Below are 23,091 nucleotides of genomic sequence, written 5' to 3' on the forward strand. Positions count from 1 at the left end.
GAAAAGAAGCACGTGTGGAGTGATCTTAGAAATATGTAAGGCAATAAATAGTATGAAAAAGGCAGATCAAGAAAATTACTTTCAATTGCAAGAATAGGAGAAAGGGCTACAGGGTCAAATTAGTAAACAGCAAATTTAGGGTTGCTGACAGGAAGCTCTTGACCCAGGAAGTGCTTAATGCTTGGAACAGACTTCCAGAGTCATGAAGGCAAAAACGTTGGAAACTTTTCAGAATCAATTGGATGTTACGATGAGGAAAATTTGAGTCATTCTAGATAGATGAACTAAGACAAGTCAAAATGTCTTTGCTTATTGAGAAGTATCTTAATTTGGTAATTAACAGGCAAAATTGGCTTGCATAGGTAAGCTCTCCAGATCACATCAATACACAATACAAGTAATATTTAGCAAGAAAGAACAGACTGCTCACCATTGATAAAATATTCTCCAGTGATTCAGCCAATGATTTTTTAGCCTTGATTTTCAGGTGGTCCAGTCTGAAGCGGCCAGAGAGTGATTGTTGCTCATTCGAATTAGAATGCTGTGAGCAGCTTTGCGAGGTCTGAAAATAAGCATGAGATCTGTGAAAACCACAGATTTTGATCAAGGGCAAACATTCCATATAAGTCAGGATATGAAGTGAATAAGCCCAACGTCTCTGCAACTTTAAATGAGGCGTCACAGAACGAACATTAGGTCACAGAGAACAGGAATAGTTTGTTCTTTTACTTTGGGCAAACAGCAGCAAAAATCAAACCATTGATTCTGAAACTAAGCCGCTGTGTTGGACAAACAATAGTCTGATTTGTTATTTTGTACTTAGTAACAAAGCAGTTTTAAAGAGATTATTGCCCGAGATTGAGGGGGCCCTATACCTGCTTTGCATCTCCATTGTGAACGTGCAACTTCTGTTTCTCTTCATACAGCTGCCGCAGCATTGATAGAACAAGTTCATTTTCTTCCAGTTCATTTTTTGGCTTCATTTTCTATAAGCAGACATTAGTTTTGATGAAATATTTTTACATCAGCACAATCTACAATATTCTCAACTGTTCGAAAATGGTTTAGACACCAAAGGGGCAAAAACAAAGGAAGTCAATAATTCAACCAGTCATTCATTCAGAACCATGTGGAGCCAGTAAGACGACCTAGTTATTTAAAATTTTGCACTGTTTTAAGACATCACATTTCTTGATTTCTTTTGATTGGACATTCAATTCATATCCCATGCATGCACGCAGATATTGGCAAGACAGTGGTAAGAAGAAATTTTGCAGGATCAAAGCAATAAGATTGCACAAGTCTTGTCATGATCCATTGCCTGGGTTATCAATATTTTACTAGGACAGTCCAAAGGACATTAAAGACTGGGAAAGAATGGTAGTTTCCCTTCCTTAAAGGACATTAATGAACCAGTTGTGTTTTTATGATAATCTGCTAACTTTGATGATTATTTCTCCTGGTGTTAGATCTACTTAATTCAATTTCACTACGTGCCATGGTGGGATTTGAATTCAACCTCTGGATTGCTAATCCATACTGCAATCACTACAGTACTGTACCCTCCATTACTTTAACTAATGGATTGGTCACGAGAGAACTGAGGAGAAACTTTTGTAGTGATGAATTTATAAAGGGGAAGGAAGCGAGCAGTGATGGTACACAAATAATTTCCCTCGGGATTTGGGGACATGACCATTTGTTTTTTGACAGTTTTTTCTCAACACTTGAGTCAAGTATAATTTATTGAAGCTGAAACGAGTGCACGAGTGAGTAGAGTGCACTAGATTCAGCAAGAACACGGTATGACCTATTGAAAGGGATACACATCAAAAGTGCCCAAAACAGACAGTTCAAAGCCAGTCCTCATGGCACCACTGAACACATCATCAAACAGTATGGGTGGCAATCAACGGCCTTGCTTCACTCCACCTTTGACAGAGAGTTTCAGTGAGTTCTATACTTTTACTAAAGCATATGAAAGCCTGAGTAAAAAATCCAAAAATAGGACTTTGGACTCTCGAACCTTTCAGTTTCGCAATGAGAGATGTATAAGGTGTTAGCTCTAAAGCCTAACGAAAATCAATGTAAGCAAGTAGGGATTGCCAAAGCCTCACAACACTGTGCAATCTTAAATAAAGCCACAACTTATCCTTTACTTTCCTGACACCAATGCCATCCCCTCCTTGTTCACTGTTGTAGGCTGAACCAGATTATTTGTAACAGCACCCTATTTAACCTTGAGCAGAGATTCTGGTCCCATATCCTCTCCATCAAAAAGACTACCTTCTTCCACCATCACCCATCTCAGCCCATGTGCTGCTGAAGCCCTCATCCATGCTTGTTACCCCTAAACTTGGCCATTCCAACACTCTCCTTTTTTGGCCTCCTACCTTCCCCCCTGTATAAACTTGGGTCATCAAAACTATCCTAATCAACACCCAGACCCACTCTTTCATCACGCTTGGCTCCCAGTCTACCAATGCCTCAATTTTAAAATTCTCATCCTCATGTACAAATCCTTCCACGGCATTGCCCCTCTTCATCTCTGTAACCTCCCACTGCCCTCCAACTCTGCATTCCCACAACCTTGGCCTCTTGTGCTTCTCCCACTATCTTCTGTCCCACCACTGCCAGCTGTGCCTTCAGCCATCCAGACCCTAAGCTCTGGAATTCACTTCCTAAACCTCTCTTCCTCTCTCTCCTCCTTTAAGACCCTACTTCCTTGACCAAGCTTTTAGTCAGTAGTCTGAATGTCCCTTCTTTAGCTTGTGTAACAATCTCAATGAGATTGTTAACATGATAAAATACGAGATATGAACCCCCAGACCAATTTTGAGAATTACACATGATTTCACTTTTTAAGACTTTTATAATAGCTACGTTAAAAGAAACCCCCAATTAACTGAGTAGTACTTTATAAGTAGCTGATAGCCCAAATAACAAAGAAAGGTATTTTCGTTACTTATTAAAATACTTGAAAAGCTCACACCACACATACATTACAGAGTCTTTTTTGATGGCAAAATACTTTGCAGTTAAAAGTCCCAAACTCCTCCCAGTTGCAATGGGTTGGATTTCCCAGATCTTTTCAAAAATCAACGTCTTCTTTGTTCACTTCTACGAGCATTTCCAAACTGGACATCCATGAATAAGGCGTTTCCTGGCGCTCCTGCTGGTCTTCTACTTCTCCGCAAGCTTCAACTTTCAAAACAGGTTCAAGTTGCTGCAGCCTTTACTGTATCTGGAATCTGAGAGCAGTTGTTCCCTCTTGCACTCTTGAACTGCCACTGCTCTTCCCTTCCTACAGCCTGTCTGCCTTCAGAAAGTCTGTTAAATTTATTTGGACCCAAAAGTCAATAGCTTTTTGTACTGTTCCAATATGCGGAGTTCACAGAGCCACTTGACCTTCCATTGTTCCGATGTGTTAACAGCTGCCTGGTACATTTGCATCTTCTGAATTGCTAACCCTTGTTTTATGACCCAAACGTCTGGGAGGGCGAAACCCATTATTCATCAGATGTTAACTCTGCAGTCTCTGTTTTTCAAAAGAAAGTCTTTGATCTGTGTTCTCTGTTGGTCTGGCAACCAAGACCTCTGTCTTGTCCGTTCTCAGAGTGGAGCTGAGATCACCTGACCTGCCAGACTCCATCTTGAACTTTTAAAAATCACAATTTTTAAAACATAACCATGTTACAAAGTCCAACATTCAAAACACCTGGTGTCAATTTTTGTCCAATTACGTTCCTTTGAAGCACCTTACACCATTTTATTATGTTAATAGTGCTGCATAAATGCAAAGATAAGAAAATGTTGCCTGTTCCTTTTGTTTGTGCAGACCTCCAAAGCACACAGTGCCACAACATCTTTAAGAACCAATGATATCAGCAAAACCCATGTATTCTGGAATGTTTGTGTGAAAAGTGACAGAGGCAATAAATGAAAATCTGACAAGTGGACAGGACTCAGGAAACATTGATAGTTGGTGAATGATAGTCACTTGGGTGAATCTGTGAAGAGCCTCTGAAATCATGCAGCAGTCGAGATTCAACATTTTCAACAAATGCAGCCAAAAACAGACTTTCTACTTCAAGCAACCAGAGGTGGTAATAGGCAAAAGATTAAAAGGTTAAAGGAGGCCAATGAGCAACACCAAAAATGATACTCCACTGAATTCAACTTCTAATTTTTTTTGATCTGACAATTGGGACCAATTATTTACAGATATCAGTGTTGGAAGATATCTGGCTGTAGCCATTGGAATTGGCTATTCTTCTTTGAAGTTATGAATGATGGCACCTGTTCTAATCCCCCATCTACCCCTGTAAGGTAGGACTGTCCTTAACTCTGATACTAGGAGAGAAAACATCAACAGGCCATAGTTTCTCTGTCTCCTTTCCCTGAGTTGAAGTACTCCATCCAAAAACTGGTTCAATTTTTCCAGCAAAGTTGCCAGGTTTGGAGAATGGTCAAGCCCAGCTCTCATATTCAAAAGCATCAATGCTTTTAGTAGAATTAGTAGGGCGTACCAAATGAAAGCAATTTGCTTTCTACTAGCAACATTCATCTCAATGTCAACAGTGACACTGGTCAACAAAGAAACTTGAAGACTGGTTAATTGCTGAAAATGAAGATGATGCTTTAGAACAAAGAAAAGTGACTTAGCAGGGAGGCAAAACACTGACTATCATGAATTAAGAACCCTTGCATTGCTCCATGTCATATGCCTGCACAAATATCCAGATAACACTTCCTGCTCCAAACTCCATTCCCAAGCTACCGATTCCATCCCTCTCCCTGACAACAGTGTAAGGCTAAAACAGTTTGTTTGCAGCCTTGGTGTCACATTTGACCCCCGAGATGAACTTCTGACCTCATATTCGTGCCATCACAACACAGCCTAATTCCACCTCTGTAACATTGCCTGACTTTGCCTCTGTCTCAGATCTACTACTGCTGAAACCCTCATTCATGCCTTTGTTACCTCTAGACTTGACTATTCCAACTCACTCCAGCTGGTCTCCCACATTCTACCTTCTATAAACACAAAGTCATGTAAAACTCTGCTGCTTGAAATTAACTTGCACCAAGTCCCTTTCACCTATCACCCCTGTGCTCACTGACCTCCACTGGCTCCTGGTCAAGCAACATTTTGATTTTAAAATTCTCCTCCTTGTTTCAAATCCCTCCATGGCCTTACCTCTCCCTATCTCTGTAATCTCCTCCAGCCCCACAACCCCCTCAAGATATCTGTGCTCCTCTAATTCTGGCCTCTTAAGCATCCCTGACTTAATCGCTCCACTATTGGTGGCCGCTCCTTCAGTTGCCTAGGCCCTAAGTTCTGGAATACACTCCCTACCCCTCTCCACTTCACTTCCCTCCTTTAAAACACAGCTTAAAACTTACCTTTTGGTCGCTTTTGGTCATGGGACCCAATATCTCTTTGTGGCTTGGTGTCATATTTTGTTTTATAATGCTCCTGTGAAGCATCTTGGGACGCTTTATTATATTAAGGTGTTATACAAATATAAATACCTGCTGTTGCTTGAACGCAATGGAAAAGTTGATATTAACTAACATCTGCAGGTTTCAATGAAACACCTCAGACATTCAAAGAACCAAACACTACTTTTGTACGAATAAACGGTAAGGATAGAATTATTATAATTACTAACAAGATGACCGCTGAACTTCTTGTGCCAGAATTGAGAATGCTATCCCACAGACCAGTCAAGCAACAGCATGACATAGTTATACACACTGAATCATATCTTACAGCCAATGTCCCAGGCACCACCATCACCATCCCTGGGTATGTTCTGTCCCACTGGCACGAGAGGTGGCAGCACAGTGGTATATAGTCGGTAGCGAGTGGCCCTGGGAGTCCTCAAAGCAGCGTCAGGACACCATGAAGTCTCAAGGCATCAGATCACATGTGGGCAATGAAACCTCTTACTGATTACCACCTACCACCCTCCCTTAGCTGATGAATCAGTACTTGTCTGTGCTGCACACCACTTGGAAGAAGCACTGAGGGTAGCAAGGGCACAGAATGTATCTGGGTGGGGGACTTCAAGGTCCATCACTAAGGATGGCTCAGAAACACCACTAATGACTGAACCGGCCAAGCCTTGAAGGCAATATCTGCCAGACTAGGCCTACAGCAGGGGGTGAGAACACCAACAAGAGGGAACAAGCTACTTGAGCTCATTCTCACCAATCCTTCTAAATGGGATAGATTCAGAACAGATCTAGCAGCTCAAAAATGAGAATCCATGAAATGCTGTGGGCTATTCGAGGGAGAATTGCATTCAACCATAACCTGTAACTTCATGGCTCGGCAAATTTCTCACTCAACCATTAACATCAAATCAGGGAATCAACCTTGGTTCAATAACTAGTGTAAGAGAGCAAGCCGGCAGTGGTAGCAGGCATACCTAAAAATGAGGTGCCAAACTTGTGGAGCTACAATACAGGACTATATGCATCCTAAATGGCGGAAACAGCATAGTATAGACAGAGCTAAATGAGCCAACAGTCAACGGATCAGATCAAAGCTCTGCAGTCCTGCCACATCCAGTCGTGAATGGTGGTGGACAATTAAACAACAAGCTGGAGGAGGTGGCTACACAAATATCCCCATTCTCAATTATCGGGGAGCCCAGCACATCAGTGCAAAAGACAAGGCTGAAGCATTTGCATCCATCTTCAGCCAGAAGTGCTGAGTTGATGATCCATCTCGACCTCCTCCTGAGGTCCCCAGCATCACAGATGTCAGACTTCAGCAAATTCGATTCACTCCGCGTGATATCAAGAAACGATTGAAGGCACTGGATACTGCAAAGGCTATGGGCCTGACAGTATTCTGGCAATGGTACTGAAGACCTGTGCTCCAGAACTTGCCATGCTCCTAGCCAAACTGTTCAGTACAGCTACAACACTGGCATCTATCCGGCAATGTGGAAAATTGCCCAGGTATGTCCTGCACACAAAATGCAAGACAAGACCAACCCGGCCAATTACTGCCCCATCAGTCTACTCTCAATCATCAGTAAAGTGATGGAAGATGAGGTCAACAGTGCTATCAAGCGGCACTTGCTTAGCAATAACCTGCTCAGTGATGCTCAGTTTGGGTTCTGCCAGGGCCACTCAGCTCCTGACCTCATTACAGCCTTGGTTCAAACATGGACGAAAGAGCTGAACTCAAGAGGTAAGGTGTGAGTGACTGGCCTTGAGATCAAGGCAGCATTTGACTGAGTATGGCATCAAGTAGCCCTAGCAAAACTGGAGTCAATGGGAATCAGGGGGAAGACTCTCCGCTGGTTAGAGTCATACCTAGCGCAAAGGAAGATGGTTGTGGTTGTTGGAGATCAATCACCTCAGCTCCAGGACATCACTGCAGGCGTTCCTCAGGATAGTGTCCTGGGCCCAACTATCTTCAGCTGCTTGACCATCCTTCAATCACAAGGTCAGAAGTGGGGATGCTCACTGATGGTTGCACAATGTTCAGCACCATTGGCAAATCCTCAGGTACTGAAGCAGTCCCTGTAGAAATGCAGCAAGACCTGGACAACATCCAGGCTTGGGCTGATAAGTGGCAAGTAGCATTCGTGCCACACAAGTGCCAGGCAATGCCAGTGACCAGAAACTGAACTGGAATAGCTATATAAACACCGTGGCTACAAGAGCAGGTCAGAGGCTAGGAATCCTGTGGCGAGTAACTCACCTCCTGACTCCCCAAAGCCTGTCCATCATCTACAAGGCATAAGTCAGAAACGTGATGAAATACTCGCCACTTGACTGGATGGGTGCAGCTCCAACAACACTCAAGAAGTCCGACATCATCCAGGACAAAGCAGTCCACTTGATTGGCACCCCATCCACAAACATTCACTCTTTAGCACAGTGGCAGCAGTGTGTACCATCTACAAGAAGCACTGCAGCAATGCACCAAGGCTCCTTAGACAGCACCTTCTAAATCCACGACCTCTACCACCTAGAAGGCCAAGGGAAACTGACACACGGGAGCACCACCATCTGCAAATTCCCCTCCAAGTCACACACCATCCTGACTTGGAACTATATCGCCGTTCCTTCATTGTTGCTGGGTCAAAATCTTGGAGTTCCCTCCCTAACAGCACTGTGGGTGTATCTCCACCACATGGACTGCAGTAGTTCCAAAAGGCAGCTCAACAGCACCTTCTCGAGGGAAATTAGCGATGGGCAATAAATGCTGGCCTAGCCAGTAATGCCCACAGCCTGTAAATAAATAAAAAGTTAAAAATCTAACACTAAAACACACATTCATTTCTTTTGACTTTCTGATTTCGACACTGAAAAGTTTGCATTTCACATTTATGTTTAATATCCAGAACTTCAAATTACCTGAACCCCCTCGAAGATTGATCCTTGATCTTTGTTGTTAAACGTTGACAAGTGTTTCTGAATTTCCACCTTTGCTTTTGAAGGGTGTAGGCCTAGCAGAAAGTGAAAAATGAAATTGCAAATCATTAGTGTGCAAGTCAATAGTTTTACTTCTAGCACTGAATTCTCTCTTTTTGACACAGTGAAGATTTCTTCAAAATGTTGTACACCTCCTTTCAGCATGATTTTATCCTTAGAACCCAGTTCAACTTCTACTCTCAAATGAATGAGCTGTGATTGCAGGTAGGGCACTAAGGAGAAATAAGGTGAAGCATCAGCTCTGGGCACTGCCCCTTTAAGAGTCAGAGTCAGATACATTGGAGCACTTAGTTTAACCCAGCTACCTAAAGAGACGACAAGGTGCATTTGCGGCTCAGGTCTTGCCATGGTGGTTTCAGTTTTTACTGTGCGCATTAAAATAAAAGTAGAAATGACACAAAAAGTCATAGATTATGTAATGTTAATAATTATTGATCGGCCTAGGTCAGAGTTAATTCTCTGCAAAACATGACCCTCATGATAACACTTCAGCAATATAACAATACATCTGCCCGTAACTAACAGATCGTGTTTACAGTACTGGGAAAGGTGCCGGGGTGGGGGGGCTGTGGTGCAGGGGTTACTGAAGAAAGGGAAAGCATAACCACTGCTTGTGGCTACAATTGAAAGCCTTTGAGACTGGCCTATGGGGTGGCCTTAATATGATCCACCTCATCATAGCTTGATCCTGCCACCTATCTGTGTTAGTGGGCAGCCTCCGACTGTGTATTTTTCCACTGCTTTCTGCCAGTTTTGGGTGGAAACTCAGGTGGCAGGATTTAAATGAGGCCCAGGAGTTAAAATAGCCTCGTCCTCATTCCTGGAGTGGCAAGCGAGCTTCCTACTCTAATCACAACCCACCCACAGTTAATATCAGAGCCAACATACTGTTAGAAATATAATAAATGGCTGCCTGGATTGAGAGGCATCGCTGCTGCAGTCTACAGAGACAATCTAAAGTTCTCCAAGAGGCCTGCAGTGTACTATTCCTATCAGGTTAAGATCATCCACAGCAAAATGGCACAAATCAGTGCAACCAGTCAGCTGCCTGCCATAACTGCCAATAATAGGAGAAAAGGTATGCAGTCTAATATGCAGCAGCGAACAGTGTGTTTATATGGCTATTGGTGTACATGCTAACTGCTAACAGGCCAATGCACTGCAGACTTCTTACTCACCCTGTTCTCAAATTGAAGTTACATAGCAAGAAATCATCTTCTCAAAGTACACTAGAATTTGTCTTATGCATCCTTTTTGAGAACTTCTGGAGTGCTTCCACATCAAGCTTCACAAACACAAATATTTTGTTCTTTTCCAATGATGGGTGGGATTTAATTCTGTCATCAGTGCTTGAATAGACAATCAACCTCAACCTCACTGGGCGGCACAGTGGCGCAGTGGTTAGCACCGCAGCCTCACAGCTCCAGGGACCCGGGTTCGATTCCGGGTACTGCCTGTGTGGAGTTTGCAAGTTCTCCCTGTGTCTGCGTGGGTTTTCTCTGGGTGCTCCGGTTTCCTCCCACAAGCCAAAAGACTTGCAGGTTGATAGGTAAATTGGCCATTATAAATTGTCACTAGTATAGGTAGGTGGTAGGGAAATATAGGGACAGGTGGGGATGTGGTAGGAATATGGGATTAGTGTAGGATTAGTATAAATGGGTGGTTGATGTTCGGCAAAGACTCAGTGGGCCGAAGGGCCTGTTTCAGTGCTGTATCTCTAATCTAATCTAACAGTAAGACTAGCACTGCTGCAAAACTCCCAATTCTCTTCCTGCCTACGACGTGTTGGTAGGGAACCACCATCATGGCAGGCTGTGAAACCAATAATTCAATAAACAGTTCTGCTTTCTCCACAGAGGCACAAGGACTATTAGGAAACTTTCCTATCAATATGGTATATACCAACAGAAATTCAGGTGAATTATTATGTTTTAAAAGTTTGAATTAAGAAGATTAAATACTTACTATCCTCTATAAACTGACCTCAGCATTCAAAAAGCCTGGAAGTCTATTTTCATTACGTTTGTTCCAAGTGAAGGTTTAAAGTAAAACTGAAGTAGGTGTAAAATTTCAACAGTCCAAAGTTGAACATCCAGCCACACATGTATCTACATTTCAACTTTGTGTATAATGTGAAGTGTTAGATTTCCCCTCGTCATTCCCATCTCAACCTTTGCATACATGCGAGATGTAGGTGGATAAAAAAATGGAAGGAGGTGAGAAAAGAAGTAAACAGTGGTGTAATGGATTAGATCAGTTGATGGATTAATAAATTTAAAGGTGTGCAAACTGGGTTTTACAGGGCACTTGCTCCAATTTAGGAGGTGTGGGAGGAAGATGCTCTAACAGCTGTGTTGATAAAGTGAATATCTCCTTTTACAGATATCAAATGTTTCCATTCTCATTCTAACTTCTGATAATCTTGCAATAAGTGAACTGCTTTCTGCATTTAGTCAGGTACAAACATGGGTAGCTTAGGACTAGTCAGTAACAGGCATCCCTGTAGGACCCGAGTTATCCGTGAACAATGAAAACAGATCATTGAGAAAGTGATTGCAGTTTTCGGACCAAGAAGTGCTTTGGACTCCTCTTAACCAATGGAAGTGGTATGGAGCATGTGACATATATACACACACATGCATGTGATGGAGCCATTGCATAGCAGCAGTTGCATGGGGAAAAACAAGAAATCAAAAATGAAGGTTTTTCAACACACTACCCTCTATCTTTTCACACAATTTGTGAAGACAGTTCATTGGGCATCCCTCACACAGTTGAGCTTGGATCTTCATGTTTTGATGGACAGCAGCTGCAGTGAATGCTTGCTTCAATGTCAACATAATTTCATCGACCTGTAGAATAAAGAATGGTGACTGCTTTCAGTGGAAAAATGGACAGATCCACAATAACCTCATTCCACCCAATTAAACATAAAAAATTGAAATATGATGAAAATACCCTCTGGAGTCTCTTAGATAATAAATTATTTGTTATGGAAAGCCACAAGCATAAACATTTTAATAGAGCTGAGTATTAAAACTGGTGATCAACAGATTCCCAGCAGTAAGCCTCCTTCTCCCATTTCATGCAGCAAAAAGGATTAAATTACTTGATGTAAATTCACATAGGTCACAATGATTTATACACTTTGGGTTGCATTTTCCTCCACTGTCATGAACCGAAATTGGCCAGTACAGCAGTGGTAAAATGAAGGGAAATCAAGTAGGGAGGCCTACTGCCCCACTCCTGCCTCAACTAGCACTACAGTAGATTTCCATCCTTTCCCTGCCACAGAGATCTTGGCCTCCTGACTCTTGATTGCCCCACCACATTTAAAAAGGAGGGGAGGAGGCGATGGCGTGTGCCAGAGCCCAAGATCCGGCCCGATTTCCCTACTTTCCACCTCTTCTGCCACTGTCCCCAAGAACTGCAGGGAAAGGTGGTGGCAGATCGTCAATCAGTGGCAAGAAGCCACTGAAGGCCATTTTGGAGGGAGGCAGCCAAGCAGTGGCCATCGCTTCTCTCCCTAATTACTTACTCTCTGAAGGTCTGAGAGCATACATTAAATTTTTAGATCTATGAACCAGTTCTTCCCATCCCCCATTCAACACTGGCTCCCCTCTCTACCTCTCTCTGTGTGGTGCATCTTGATGTAGCGCTAGCCCATTTCCCCAACCAGCAGTAGCTGGCCCACTCAGTATGGCAGGGATCCTGGCTTGTATTGTTAATGACCTCGGGGTCACAGTGGAATCAAGGCTGCAGACAGAAGTCCCTTGCCCCAAAACACTATCCAGTGTCAAATCCAACCTGGAAGAAAATTCAACCCTGCATGTTTAAAGTTTGCTTATATAATAGACGCTTTACTCCACAAAGAAGTAATTGTGTCAAAGTCTTAGAAACATAGTTAATATGATAAGGCACAGTGCCAATCTAAGTATTTTTTTTCTCTTGAATGTAATGCTCCTTCCTTGTCTCCCCTCCCATCTTTGACCAATTACTCCAATTTCTATAGTCAGGTCACAAGACATTATGGGCAGGACACCAGACAGGTGCTTCATAATGGAGATATACTGCACCTGTTGCTTGGCTGGGCCAGCAGATATTCCAGACCATTAGAAGCTGCAGGGCTAGTTCCTGGCATCTCTGGTTGCTACAGGAGAGAAAGCCCAAAATACCCAAATAAAGGTGCAGCGGAGGGAGAGGGCAGAACTCAAATTTATCTAGTGAAGTTGTATTTACAAGTATCTTCAGGCTGATCCCAGGTCCCTATTCACCCTCCGGTCTCCAGAGGATCCCAGCACAACTCCCATGTCCAGATTCCTTGGAGCTCTCTCCGTTTGGGTGGCTCATGGGCAAAGTCATAGGAAAACGTAAGCTGGTAGGCAGGAAACAAACAGCCCATCCCGCCTGATAGGCCCCAACAAGCTGGACTGACACAAATGCAGGTCCAGGCATAGTTTCCCAAGCTTGAGAAATCCTAGAACAATGCTGTGGAGGCAGAGGCCCACACATCTGGTCTCCACTTCCATTTCACCTCCATTAAAATGCTTGAACTGAACATTCCCCTCGCACAACGAAGAGGGAAACTAACCCCTAAGAAGGGTATCTTTTTCAATGTTGCAAAATTTAGACCTTTAGGGGGCCAGAGTACATATCCCACCAAAAGGCAGGCATAGCTAGGATCCTTGGGGTCCCAGAAATGTGGGATATGTCGAACATTCCTACATGGACCCCCTCCCTCATCTCTTTTTTCCTGTTCTCACTGTGAACTGGAAAATTTAATCAGCTTTGCTTCCAATTTCCATCCTTCTCTCACCTACACATGGTCCAGCTTTCCTTCCCTTCCTCAACCTCTCTGACACCATTTCTGGGGATAGGCGGTCAATGAATCTTCACTATAAGCTCATGGACTCCCATAGCTACCTGGACTAAACTTCCTCACACCCTGCCTCCTGTAAAATCTCCATTCCATTCTCCCAGTTTCTCTGCCTCCGTCGCGTCTGTTCTGATGACGCAACCTTTCACATCAGTGCTTCTGATATGTTTTCTTTTTCCCTCAACCGAGGATTCCCCATTACCATGGTTCCCATTTCCCGCACTTTTGCTCTCACCCCTTCCCCCTCCCTTCCACAACCATGGCAGGGTTCCCCTGGTCCTCACCTTCCGCCCCACCAGCCTTCATATTCACAGGATCATTCTTCACCATTTCCGCCACTTTCAGCATGATACCACCACACCAAATACATCTTCCCCTTCCCTCCCCTTTCAGCATTCTGAAGGGACCTTTCCCTCCGTGACACCCTGGTCCATGCCTCAGTCATCCCCAACACCCTGTCCCCTTCCCACGGCACCTTCCCATACAATCGCAGGAGATGCAACACCTGCCCTTTTACCTTCTCTCTCCTTACCGTCCAAGGAAGCAAATACTGCTTCCAGGTGAAATAGTGAAATTCGTGTACTTCTCTTAATTTAGTATATTGTATTTGCTGCTCACAATGCAGTCTGCTCTACACTGGGGAGACCAAACACAGATTGGGTGACTACTTTGCGGAACACCTCCGTTCAGTTCGCAAGTGTGACCCCGAGCTTCCAGTTGCCCATCATTTTAAATTTCCACCTTGCTCTCACGCTGACCTCTGTGTCCTCGCCCTCCTGCAGTGTTTCAATGAAGCTCAATGTAAGCTTGAGGAACAGCACCTCATCTTTTGATTAGGCATTTTACAGCCTTCCGAGTTCATCAATTTCAGACTGTAATCACTGCCCCCATTTTGTTTCCCTATTCTTTGTAGGTTTCAGTTTTACTTCTGTCATTGCTTTCAGATGGCAGCTGTTCTCCATTCCACTATTCACAACTCCTCTTTTGTTTCTTTACTTACCCCATTACCACTGCCTTTGGACCTGCACCACCAACTCCTTTGTCAATTGGTGGAGTTACTTAGTTATTGTTCAAGGTTTCCTTTCATGTGAAGAAAGGCCAGGGGAGGAGGATGGAGGAATGCTGAGTGAGGGTAAATAGGGGTCTGGTTAGAGGGCTGAACACACCATCTGGGGAGCTGATGCAAGCTACAAGAGAAGCACCTGACAATAAAATAATGCTATTATTTCATACCCGATATTAGTTATGATCTCATGCTACTCAAAAAGAATGCGAACAAAAACAAACTAAGCCCTTCAAACATGTTACCATCTCTTAACAACTTTTTCACATATATTATTTACATGGAACAGCTTAATGTATTATGGTTCCTGACAGATTCTGCCCCATTTACAAAATGAGCAACAACAGAAAGACAACGACATGTGAAAACGTAGGCTTGTATCATCACTGAAGTAAAATCACAAGTGACACTTTCACTGATGGGGGAGGAGATAAAGTGATAAAGAGGAAGTCAGGGCATGCCAGCAAGAAACAGAGATAGACTGAGTGCTCAGACAGCCAAAATCGAGTTGAGAAAATGCCAATGCCATAAGGCAGTGGGTTTTTACACTTGCACTGCTTCTGCCTAAGGAGCTCGCGAAACCACCTCCCGAGGTTTCTCTCAGAGATACAGAACCACCACAATTTACAGTACTACCCCAGAAGTTGGGCTGCCGGTGGGAAGAGAGCTGTAATGTAGGACAATAATGGCTCAGCCGCACATTACACATCCCACCAACGTTCACTGTAAACTGTACAGCCACATAGCAACCCAAAAGTACTTGCACAGGCCATGCACTAGTCAGCCCCTAGAACTAAGAGTCAAAGAGTCATTTATGGCACAGAAGGAGGCCATTCAGCCCCTCTGGTCCATGTCGGCTCTCCACAAAGCTATTCATTCAGTTCCACTCCCCCACTCGATTCCCGTAATCCTGCAAGTCTATTTCCTTCAAGTGGTCATCCAATCTCCTCTTGAAGTCATTGATTGTCTCCACTTCCATCAGCCTTCTGAGCAGCGAATTCCAGGCCATCACTGCCTGCTGCATAAAAAAGCACTTCCTCATATTCCCCCTGCTTCTCTTGCCTAAAACCTTCAATCTGTGTCCCCAGTCCTTGTACCATTTGTTAATGGGAACAGCTTTTCCTTGTCTAACTTATCTAAGCCTGTCATAATCTTGTACACCTCTATTAAATCTCCCCTCAAGCTCTTTTGTTCTAAGAACAAACCCAGCTTTTCCAACTGAACCTTGTAACTAAAATCCTCCAAAACTGGAACCATTCTGGTAAATCACCTCTGCATCCTCCCAAGGAGCTTCACATCCTTCCTAAAGTTACCGCGCATGCGTGGCCATACAAAATTTAAAGGGGCTGTGCACTTAAATAAATAACCTGCTCAATTCGACAACAACTGAGAGCGCGTTACACCCCACCTTTCCATTTCAGCCCTCACTGAAATTGAAAGAGCCTCCCACAGAGATCAACATCAGAACTAAAAACTGAAACCTGCAGTGCATAATGGAAGCTTCCAGCACACAGGTAAATGTAGAATGAGAAATGTGCGAGATGAGAGCACAAGACTGCAGCCACGAGTACACAAATGCCAACAGAGGTCTAAAATGGCAGCAGGAGCAGCATCAGAGCATCTGCTGGGACACCAGCCCCAGACTTCAGAAGTTTCCGCGAATGTTCATTTGGTAGAAATAAGGGCAAGATACTAGATATTTGGTATACATGACAGGGAGCTCCAGAAGGTGGCAGTGTAGTATTGATTCATTCAAATTCAAACTCGATAGATTTTTTTCAGGAAGTAGCATCACAGGATACAGTATATGTGTAATTTCAGACATGATATATGGTAAAAGTTGCGTGCTTGGGAGGAAATGTAACGTTGGACCTATGTTTCCTAAAGCATTCCAGCACTGGGACTTTCTTTACATCACGCCCGAGTCAAATTGATAGAGATTGATTGCTATGAATCATCACCAACTCTGCTACTGTTGTATTATGCAACAACCAGGATGGTAGAAAGCAAATCAGATGTACTTTGGTCTTTTTTTGTCTAGCATTTCTCACGTTCTTATGACAGTTGCTTCATTGAGAAGTGTACTGCCCTCATTTCTCAGAGGCTCCAGCAACAAGGTTCCAGCCACCCAGTTCTAACCACCTGTCGAATAGAATCGAGTTCATTGTAGCTGTAAAGTGAATGAAACATGACCTTTGAGCCTATCCCCACAGTCCCCAAAGTACAGTGCAAGTCAATGTATTTGGTTGCAGTATAGAGGATACACAGTACCAGATCATATACCAAGTTAACATGTACAATTACAATATGGGACCAGATTCCTTGCACCATTGAAGACAGCAACATCAAATAAAGATCAGCACGAGAAAGGACAAAAATCCTACTTACTCACAAGGATTTTCACTAGAATTAGGTGCTTAGGAGCTCAGAAGGTGGGTTTCCTATTTAATAGAATCGGGATTACATTCCTAGTTCAATTTTAAAACTCTTTGAAACAATGCATATAAGAAGCATCAATGCACTTTTAAAAAATCATACTGAAGGTCTGAATGGCGATACTGGAGAATGAGATAAGTTTTCACACCAAGCATCGAGCAAGTGCTAGTCACTTCCAGCTCAGGTGTACATTGGAGCTGGCCAACTCTGCCCAGTAAAGTGCCTCAGTGTCAACCTCAGAAGAGGAATCCCTTACTGTACTAGTTTTACCCCAGAACAAAATTCAAACTGTACAAAGCAGATAAATGGAATGTAACCCATTAGTAGATACATTTACTGATTTCACCCAATCCTTAAAGCCTGGGCAAACAAATGCAGTCTTTATAATTTCCTATGAGAAGATTGGTATTTACTCACCAAGGCCTCATTCGTACACTGAAACACATAGCAGACAAAATGGCAGCTTCCACTGTCTGGACTCTCCCTGCAGATGAATCCAAAGTGATCCACATACTTAATTCCCTATTTATGGAGGGGGGAGAAAGTTACTTCATCATTTATTACCTTATTCTGCAACACATAATTAAAAATTGATCTATCAAGTTTACAGCTTGCAACTTCGCACAAGTTTTTACAAAACTATTAACTGAAACTTTACTCACTGACCACAAGCAGGAATATTCAAGGATATGGGGAGTGAGGTTGTTCACATGGGAAGAAAAAAAATCACTGGCATAGAGTCGATGAGCCATATGGCCTATTTCTGTGGTGTAATATTTTATAAGAAGCTTGAATTTTGTGTCTTCATGAATGCCATTTATATTGGTCTCTTCCAGGGTTTATGGCTCATGAAAAATTAACTAAGTAATTCCTGTAAAATGAAGTATGGAAGTAACACCTATATATTTTTGAGGACCAAGAAACTGGAGAGGACAACTTACATGAATGCCAGTCAGCTCATGATATTGAATCCAACTTTGTCAAATACTGGCACTGGACATTTTCTTATCGTCTGTTAGGCATGCACAGCACCCACATATGGTCCACAAATTTCACCTCTCCATACATATGACTGCTGCAGATGCTGCACCCAAAGGACAGTCTAATACATATATCCCAGTCGTAGGTGACAGCAGTTGGGGAGCCCACATTAAACCGCTGAAGCACCTGAGGGAAATATCCTAATTCAAATGGATGATGTTTAACTGGAAAAGTGCAATGCACTCGAAGGCTCATTCTCGCAAGTCATACCAGTGCAACCTCCCTCCAACTCACAGCACCTAAAGAGGAGCATGCAGACAAACCATAACGGCCCATCCACAAAGGCAAAGATTCCACCAGAATGACAAATCTGCCAGTGAGGGACTGCTGGTGGCTATAAATGATGGTTAATTTCTGAAAATTCAATGTGAAGACCAACAAACCAACAGATTGCAATTAAATTGGATGGTTGAAGTTCTTCATGATTATGTCGATCAAGGATTGAAGCAGCCAATATTTTGTGTCTATTTGACTACTTTGCCTCCATAAACAAGATATAAAAGATGTCAAACTGGAATCAATAGCACCAGAGTACAGGTGAGCTTTCTTCGGGTACTTTAAAAAAAAAAATAGTATTGTGAACACTGGAGAATGGGAAGCCTTTCAGAACCAGGCTGAATGATGTGAAAGTTACAGGTCAGACTATTCTAAGTAGCAATTCATAAACCCATGATTTGAAATAGAAAAAGCAAAATACTGCGGATGTTGGAAATACTCAGCAGGTCAGGCAGCATCTGTGGAGAGAGAAACTGAGGCTGCAATTTTACGTTGCCCACTGGCCAAAAAGTCGGGGACAAGCCTGAACAGCCAGGCCGGGATTTTTCGCCCCCCCCCCCCCCACCCAGGCCCTTAATTGGTCTTGGGCGGGACTTCCACCTCCTTGAGGCAGGAAGTCCCACCTAATGGAGCTACTGCTCAATCAGCAGGAATGGTGACCACTGCTGGGACTACACCCAGCCATCAGAGACCATAGGAAGGACGGCTCTGGAACTCAGGTAAGTTAGGTTTTGGGGCCTCACTGGGGATAAGCAGCTGGGCCCCGGCAAGGCAAGTGGAGTTGGTTGGCAGGGGGGCGTGGGTTAAAAAGTGTGTTGGAGGCAATTGGGGCTTTAGGGGTGGCCCTCTGTGGGGCCCTCCCAGCCCACAAGGAGGCCGCCTGGTTTTAAGAGGCGGGGTTATTGGAGTCTTTGCCGTCCGACTGAGTGAAAATACCAGCCGTGGCGGGAGGAGGCCCTTAAGTGGCAGTTAATTGGCCACTTAAGGGCTTGATTGGCCTGGGGTGGGTGGGCCATTTCTCATAACCATCACCCCGCATAAAACTGCTGCGATGGCGGGAAGGAGTCAAGAACGGCTCCCCCCACCTCCCACTCAATTTTACGCTCCCCACCTCCACCAAACCACTAGCCTGCTCATTGGGGGGCCCTAAAATTCCAGCTAGTTAACATTTCAGGTCTGTGACCTTTCATCAGAATTGAGAAAAGTTAGAAATGTAATAGGTTTTCAGCAAATGAAAGGAGGGAGGGTGAGAAAAAGAACAAAAAGGAAAGTCTGTGATAGGGTGGGAGACAGAAGAGATTAAATGACAGAAGGGTTAGTGGTGCAGGGCCAAAACTGGTTTAGGGGAGAGAAAAAAAACAGTTGAGATAGGAAGAAATCAGTTCAATGGGGCAGGAACAGGCTGAAATGGTAGGTTTACCAGGGCAGTCCTATTTGTGGATCTCGGTGAGGAGGTAGGAGTGGGCTGTTCGGGGTTGGGGGACTAGGAGGTTGGATGCCGTGAAGGGAACAGGAGTGGCCTGGCACCCCAGACTCTTTTGTCATTTAATCTCTGCTGTCTGTTCTGATGAAAGATAATCAACCTGAAATGTTAACGCGGTTTCTCTCTCCCGAGATTCAAAATGGCAAGTTGACTTCAGTAAGGGAAGACTGATCACAAACTTCAGAAATGAATTGAAATACAATGCAAGAGAAAGGAAAACTGATTAGTATCTACTGTAGAAAAGATGATCGCTATAATGTTCAAATTAAATGAAGTAAGTTAACCAATACCTGAGCACCCAAAAATAAAATTATTCATATTGTTTTAGTTTAAGGGCAAGGCAGTCCTTTTCTGCATCCACTGGTCTCCCATGACACACATCAATTGAAAGCAAGGGAACAGGCAGCCTCCAGCACCCACTTCCTGCAGTCCAAACTCTCACCCCCCACCGTTCCACACACACCTAATTTCCAGCCTAATAAAATGTTATAAAGTCAAAATGCTTTTATGGTCTGTACATGTTTTTGAAATTATGATTTTTAAAAAACCTTCAGACCAAGGCAGAGAAATGAAGTCACATGATTGTTTATGGTGTGGCATTTGGAGATGAGAGATAGAAGTGTTGAATAGCTTTATGCCAACCTGAGAGCAGAAGGAGATTTCTTTGAAGTTTTTCTCAATTGTCACCTTCTTTGTGTCAGGACTTATGAGGTAAACTTCTGACTGGCCAATCTAAAAGAAAAAATACATTTTTGTTGAAAGTGAGGGTAAAAGACAACAAATTTAGTTGTACCAGTCCCAAGGCCACACAGGAGAGTTATGTAGGATATTTATACTGACGTGCAACATCAAACAAAAAGACTTGCATTTATATAGTGCCTTTCATAACCACGGGATGTCTCAAAGCGCTTTACAGCCAATAAAGTACTTTTGAAACGTAGTCACTGCTGTGGTGTAGGAAAATGAGGCAGCTAATTTGCATACAGCAAGCTCCCACAAACAGCAATGTGATAATAACCAGATAATCTGTTTCCTGTGATGTTGATTGAGGGATACATATTGGCCAGGACACCGAGAATAACTTCCCTGCTCATCTTCGAAATGCCATGCGATATTTTACATCCACCTGAGAGACAGTCAGGGCCTTGGTTTAACCTCATCCAAAAGGCGGCACTTACGATAATGCAGCACTCCCTCAGTGTTGCACTGGAGAGTCAGTCTTGATCCAACCCCTTTACTTGAAGCCGGCACATGCACACGACTGAAACATTGAGATAATAGTACCAGGCTGAATTACAGATCATGCACAGGTGGCATCAAGATCAATTCCTGTTATGCTCAATTCCCAATCAGAAACACTTTGGCTGCAAGCAAGAGGCAAACTAAACAAAGAAAGGGTGTCAAAAAAGCAAAGTAAAAAAAAAAGGGAGATTCACCCACATAACCTCACTTGTACTACTTCTCTGTACTACTGTATGATTACCGTTCAGGTAGGCATTCATAGATTTAAAATATATGTGAGGTGCCGTGCCGTGGTGGTGGTCTGCTCAAGGAAGGTTCTCAGTCAGCTCTTTAGTTTCATGCAGGAGAGTTGAGCATCGCCAAGTTTACTGATCTCTCTGAATTCTGTATCAGCATTAAATGAGTTGTTGATGCCTGTGCTACAAAAGTACTTCCATCTTTTGTTAAATTTTGAGGACTTGTGTTTTAAAACTGAGAAAAGGATTCCATAGTTGCTGGACTTCGTGATTTTTTTTTTAAAAAAGGTCATCGTAAGGTCTTTTGGACTTGGTTTGTAAACAACCCTTACTGGAAGTCACCTGTCTTCAGATAATTACTTGGGGAGATGTTTACAGAAAAGTGACAAGTCAGGATTTATAGGGGTCAGGAGGCTTGACTCTTGAGATATTGTTTTTGGTTTCGCTTTAGGCAGTCAGTTGGAGTTTTAAAAACCAGCCAAGACAGCAGTCACCCTAGCTCAGCCTTTTCCATCTCTTTGAGAAGCTCTAAGAAGCAAGTGCAAGAAATAGAGAAATTGATGCTACATTCGTCTTGAAAGGCCTGCTTGAAACCCCTGTTGCCGCATTTCTCCTGAGACGCTGGAAAAATCTGCTGGATAAATCCTCGAAGCTGCCTGCACGAATTGCTGCAGAGAAAGATCCTAGTGACAGCCGCCTACGTGTATTTGGGATGCCAAACCAAAAAAGTTCAACTGACATCTTTCCATATCTTCTCTTTGTTTCTTCAAGAATTCGCAAGTACTTGGCCAAAGTATTTTTTTTTTGTCTTTTTTTTTTGCAACAGATCTCTAAAAAGAAAATCTTTTTTCGGTTAACCGGTATATGTGTGAGGAGCTAAGGTAAAAAGGGAACTTTCATATTTCAATCGGTGTTAATGCTTTGCTTCATTACTGATTATGTCTTGTTTTATAATAAACTGATAATTTTATTCTTTATTACAGAAACGTGGTTAGTGTATTTTATTCTGGGACAAAGAGCAAAGTCGATGATTGGCACAATCAGTAACTGGGTAAACATTTAAATATATGTTGTGACCTGTGGAGAAGTGGAACTAGAAAAGACAGTGCACTCCTCCCGCCTTGGTCGTAACACCTGTTAAATGTTATATGCGTGCTTGTATTTTAAACTGAACATGAATCTCATGTTATTTCTAATTAAGATTCTAATTCAAACCACTGCTGAATGAGTCAGGTTTTCACAGTCAGTGAATATCATTTTACCTGTGATTCAATTCAATTTCCATCAAGAATAACTCAAACTCCAATTCATATCCGTTTGACTTCCTTAATGCAAGATGCATTACATCAAGTCCTTTCAACAGTCAAGTGACTGGGAATGTGTGCAGTGCAGTATCATACAGAGCAGATCAAAGGTCAATAAACAGCTGGTTCAGATTTGCAATCCTGGGTTTTATCTCGAACTGACAAGCACTTTGTCAACTCTGCTGCTCTAAGAATTGAAGCAATATCTTAATCTCCTACATGAGAAAGGATTCCAACAACTAGATTAAGTGCCACACAAAAAAGGCCATTTCCCAGTTCCCCTAATGGATTGTGCAGTCATGATCATTACCGCTTAGTTACGACTACTTTTTTTTTTCAAAATTGTCTTTTGGCATTCATTTCCTCAATTTATATTAATACAGTATGTGCCACCGTTATTGTGCAACCAACTTCATCCTCCCTCTTGCTCCTCCTCTACTCCTAGCCATAGCAGTAGGAATTAAAACACATGATTTTTATTTTCAGATCTCTTTTGATAAACTGATAGATTGATCAAATTATTTGGACTTAATTTCCCACTCAAAAGGTAAAGGAAGAAAACAGATCTCCATTGCTGCAAATCTGAAATAGAAATAAAAACAGAAAATGTGGAAAAAGCAAAGGTTATTTTTAAAAAAATAATTCAAGGGCAATTGCACCCACATCTCAAT

The 23,091-nt window shown here is 42.9% G+C and overlaps 1 protein-coding gene across 4 annotated transcripts in view; it reads right to left on the bottom strand.

The window, feature by feature from the left end:
* The window catches only part of tbc1d1 (TBC1 (tre-2/USP6, BUB2, cdc16) domain family, member 1), a 329,569-nt gene that overhangs the window by 165,571 nt on the left and 140,907 nt on the right, over positions 1–23,091 (bottom strand). For all 4 annotated transcript variants that reach the window (XM_068036947.1, XM_068036966.1, XM_068036956.1 and 1 more), the window contains exons 3-8: positions 20,281–20,370; positions 17,256–17,360; positions 11,183–11,315; positions 8,386–8,477; positions 876–986; positions 431–562 (exon numbers count right to left, since the gene is read on the bottom strand). In XM_068036947.1, the coding sequence (XP_067893048.1) occupies positions 431–562; positions 876–986; positions 8,386–8,477; positions 11,183–11,315; positions 17,256–17,360; positions 20,281–20,370 (663 nt within the window). The remainder of the gene's footprint in view (positions 1–430; positions 563–875; positions 987–8,385; positions 8,478–11,182; positions 11,316–17,255; positions 17,361–20,280; positions 20,371–23,091) is intronic.

The sequence above is a fragment of the Heterodontus francisci genome, chromosome 1 (assembly GCF_036365525.1).
Source record: "Heterodontus francisci isolate sHetFra1 chromosome 1, sHetFra1.hap1, whole genome shotgun sequence".
Classification (NCBI taxonomy): Eukaryota; Metazoa; Chordata; class Chondrichthyes; order Heterodontiformes; family Heterodontidae; genus Heterodontus; species Heterodontus francisci.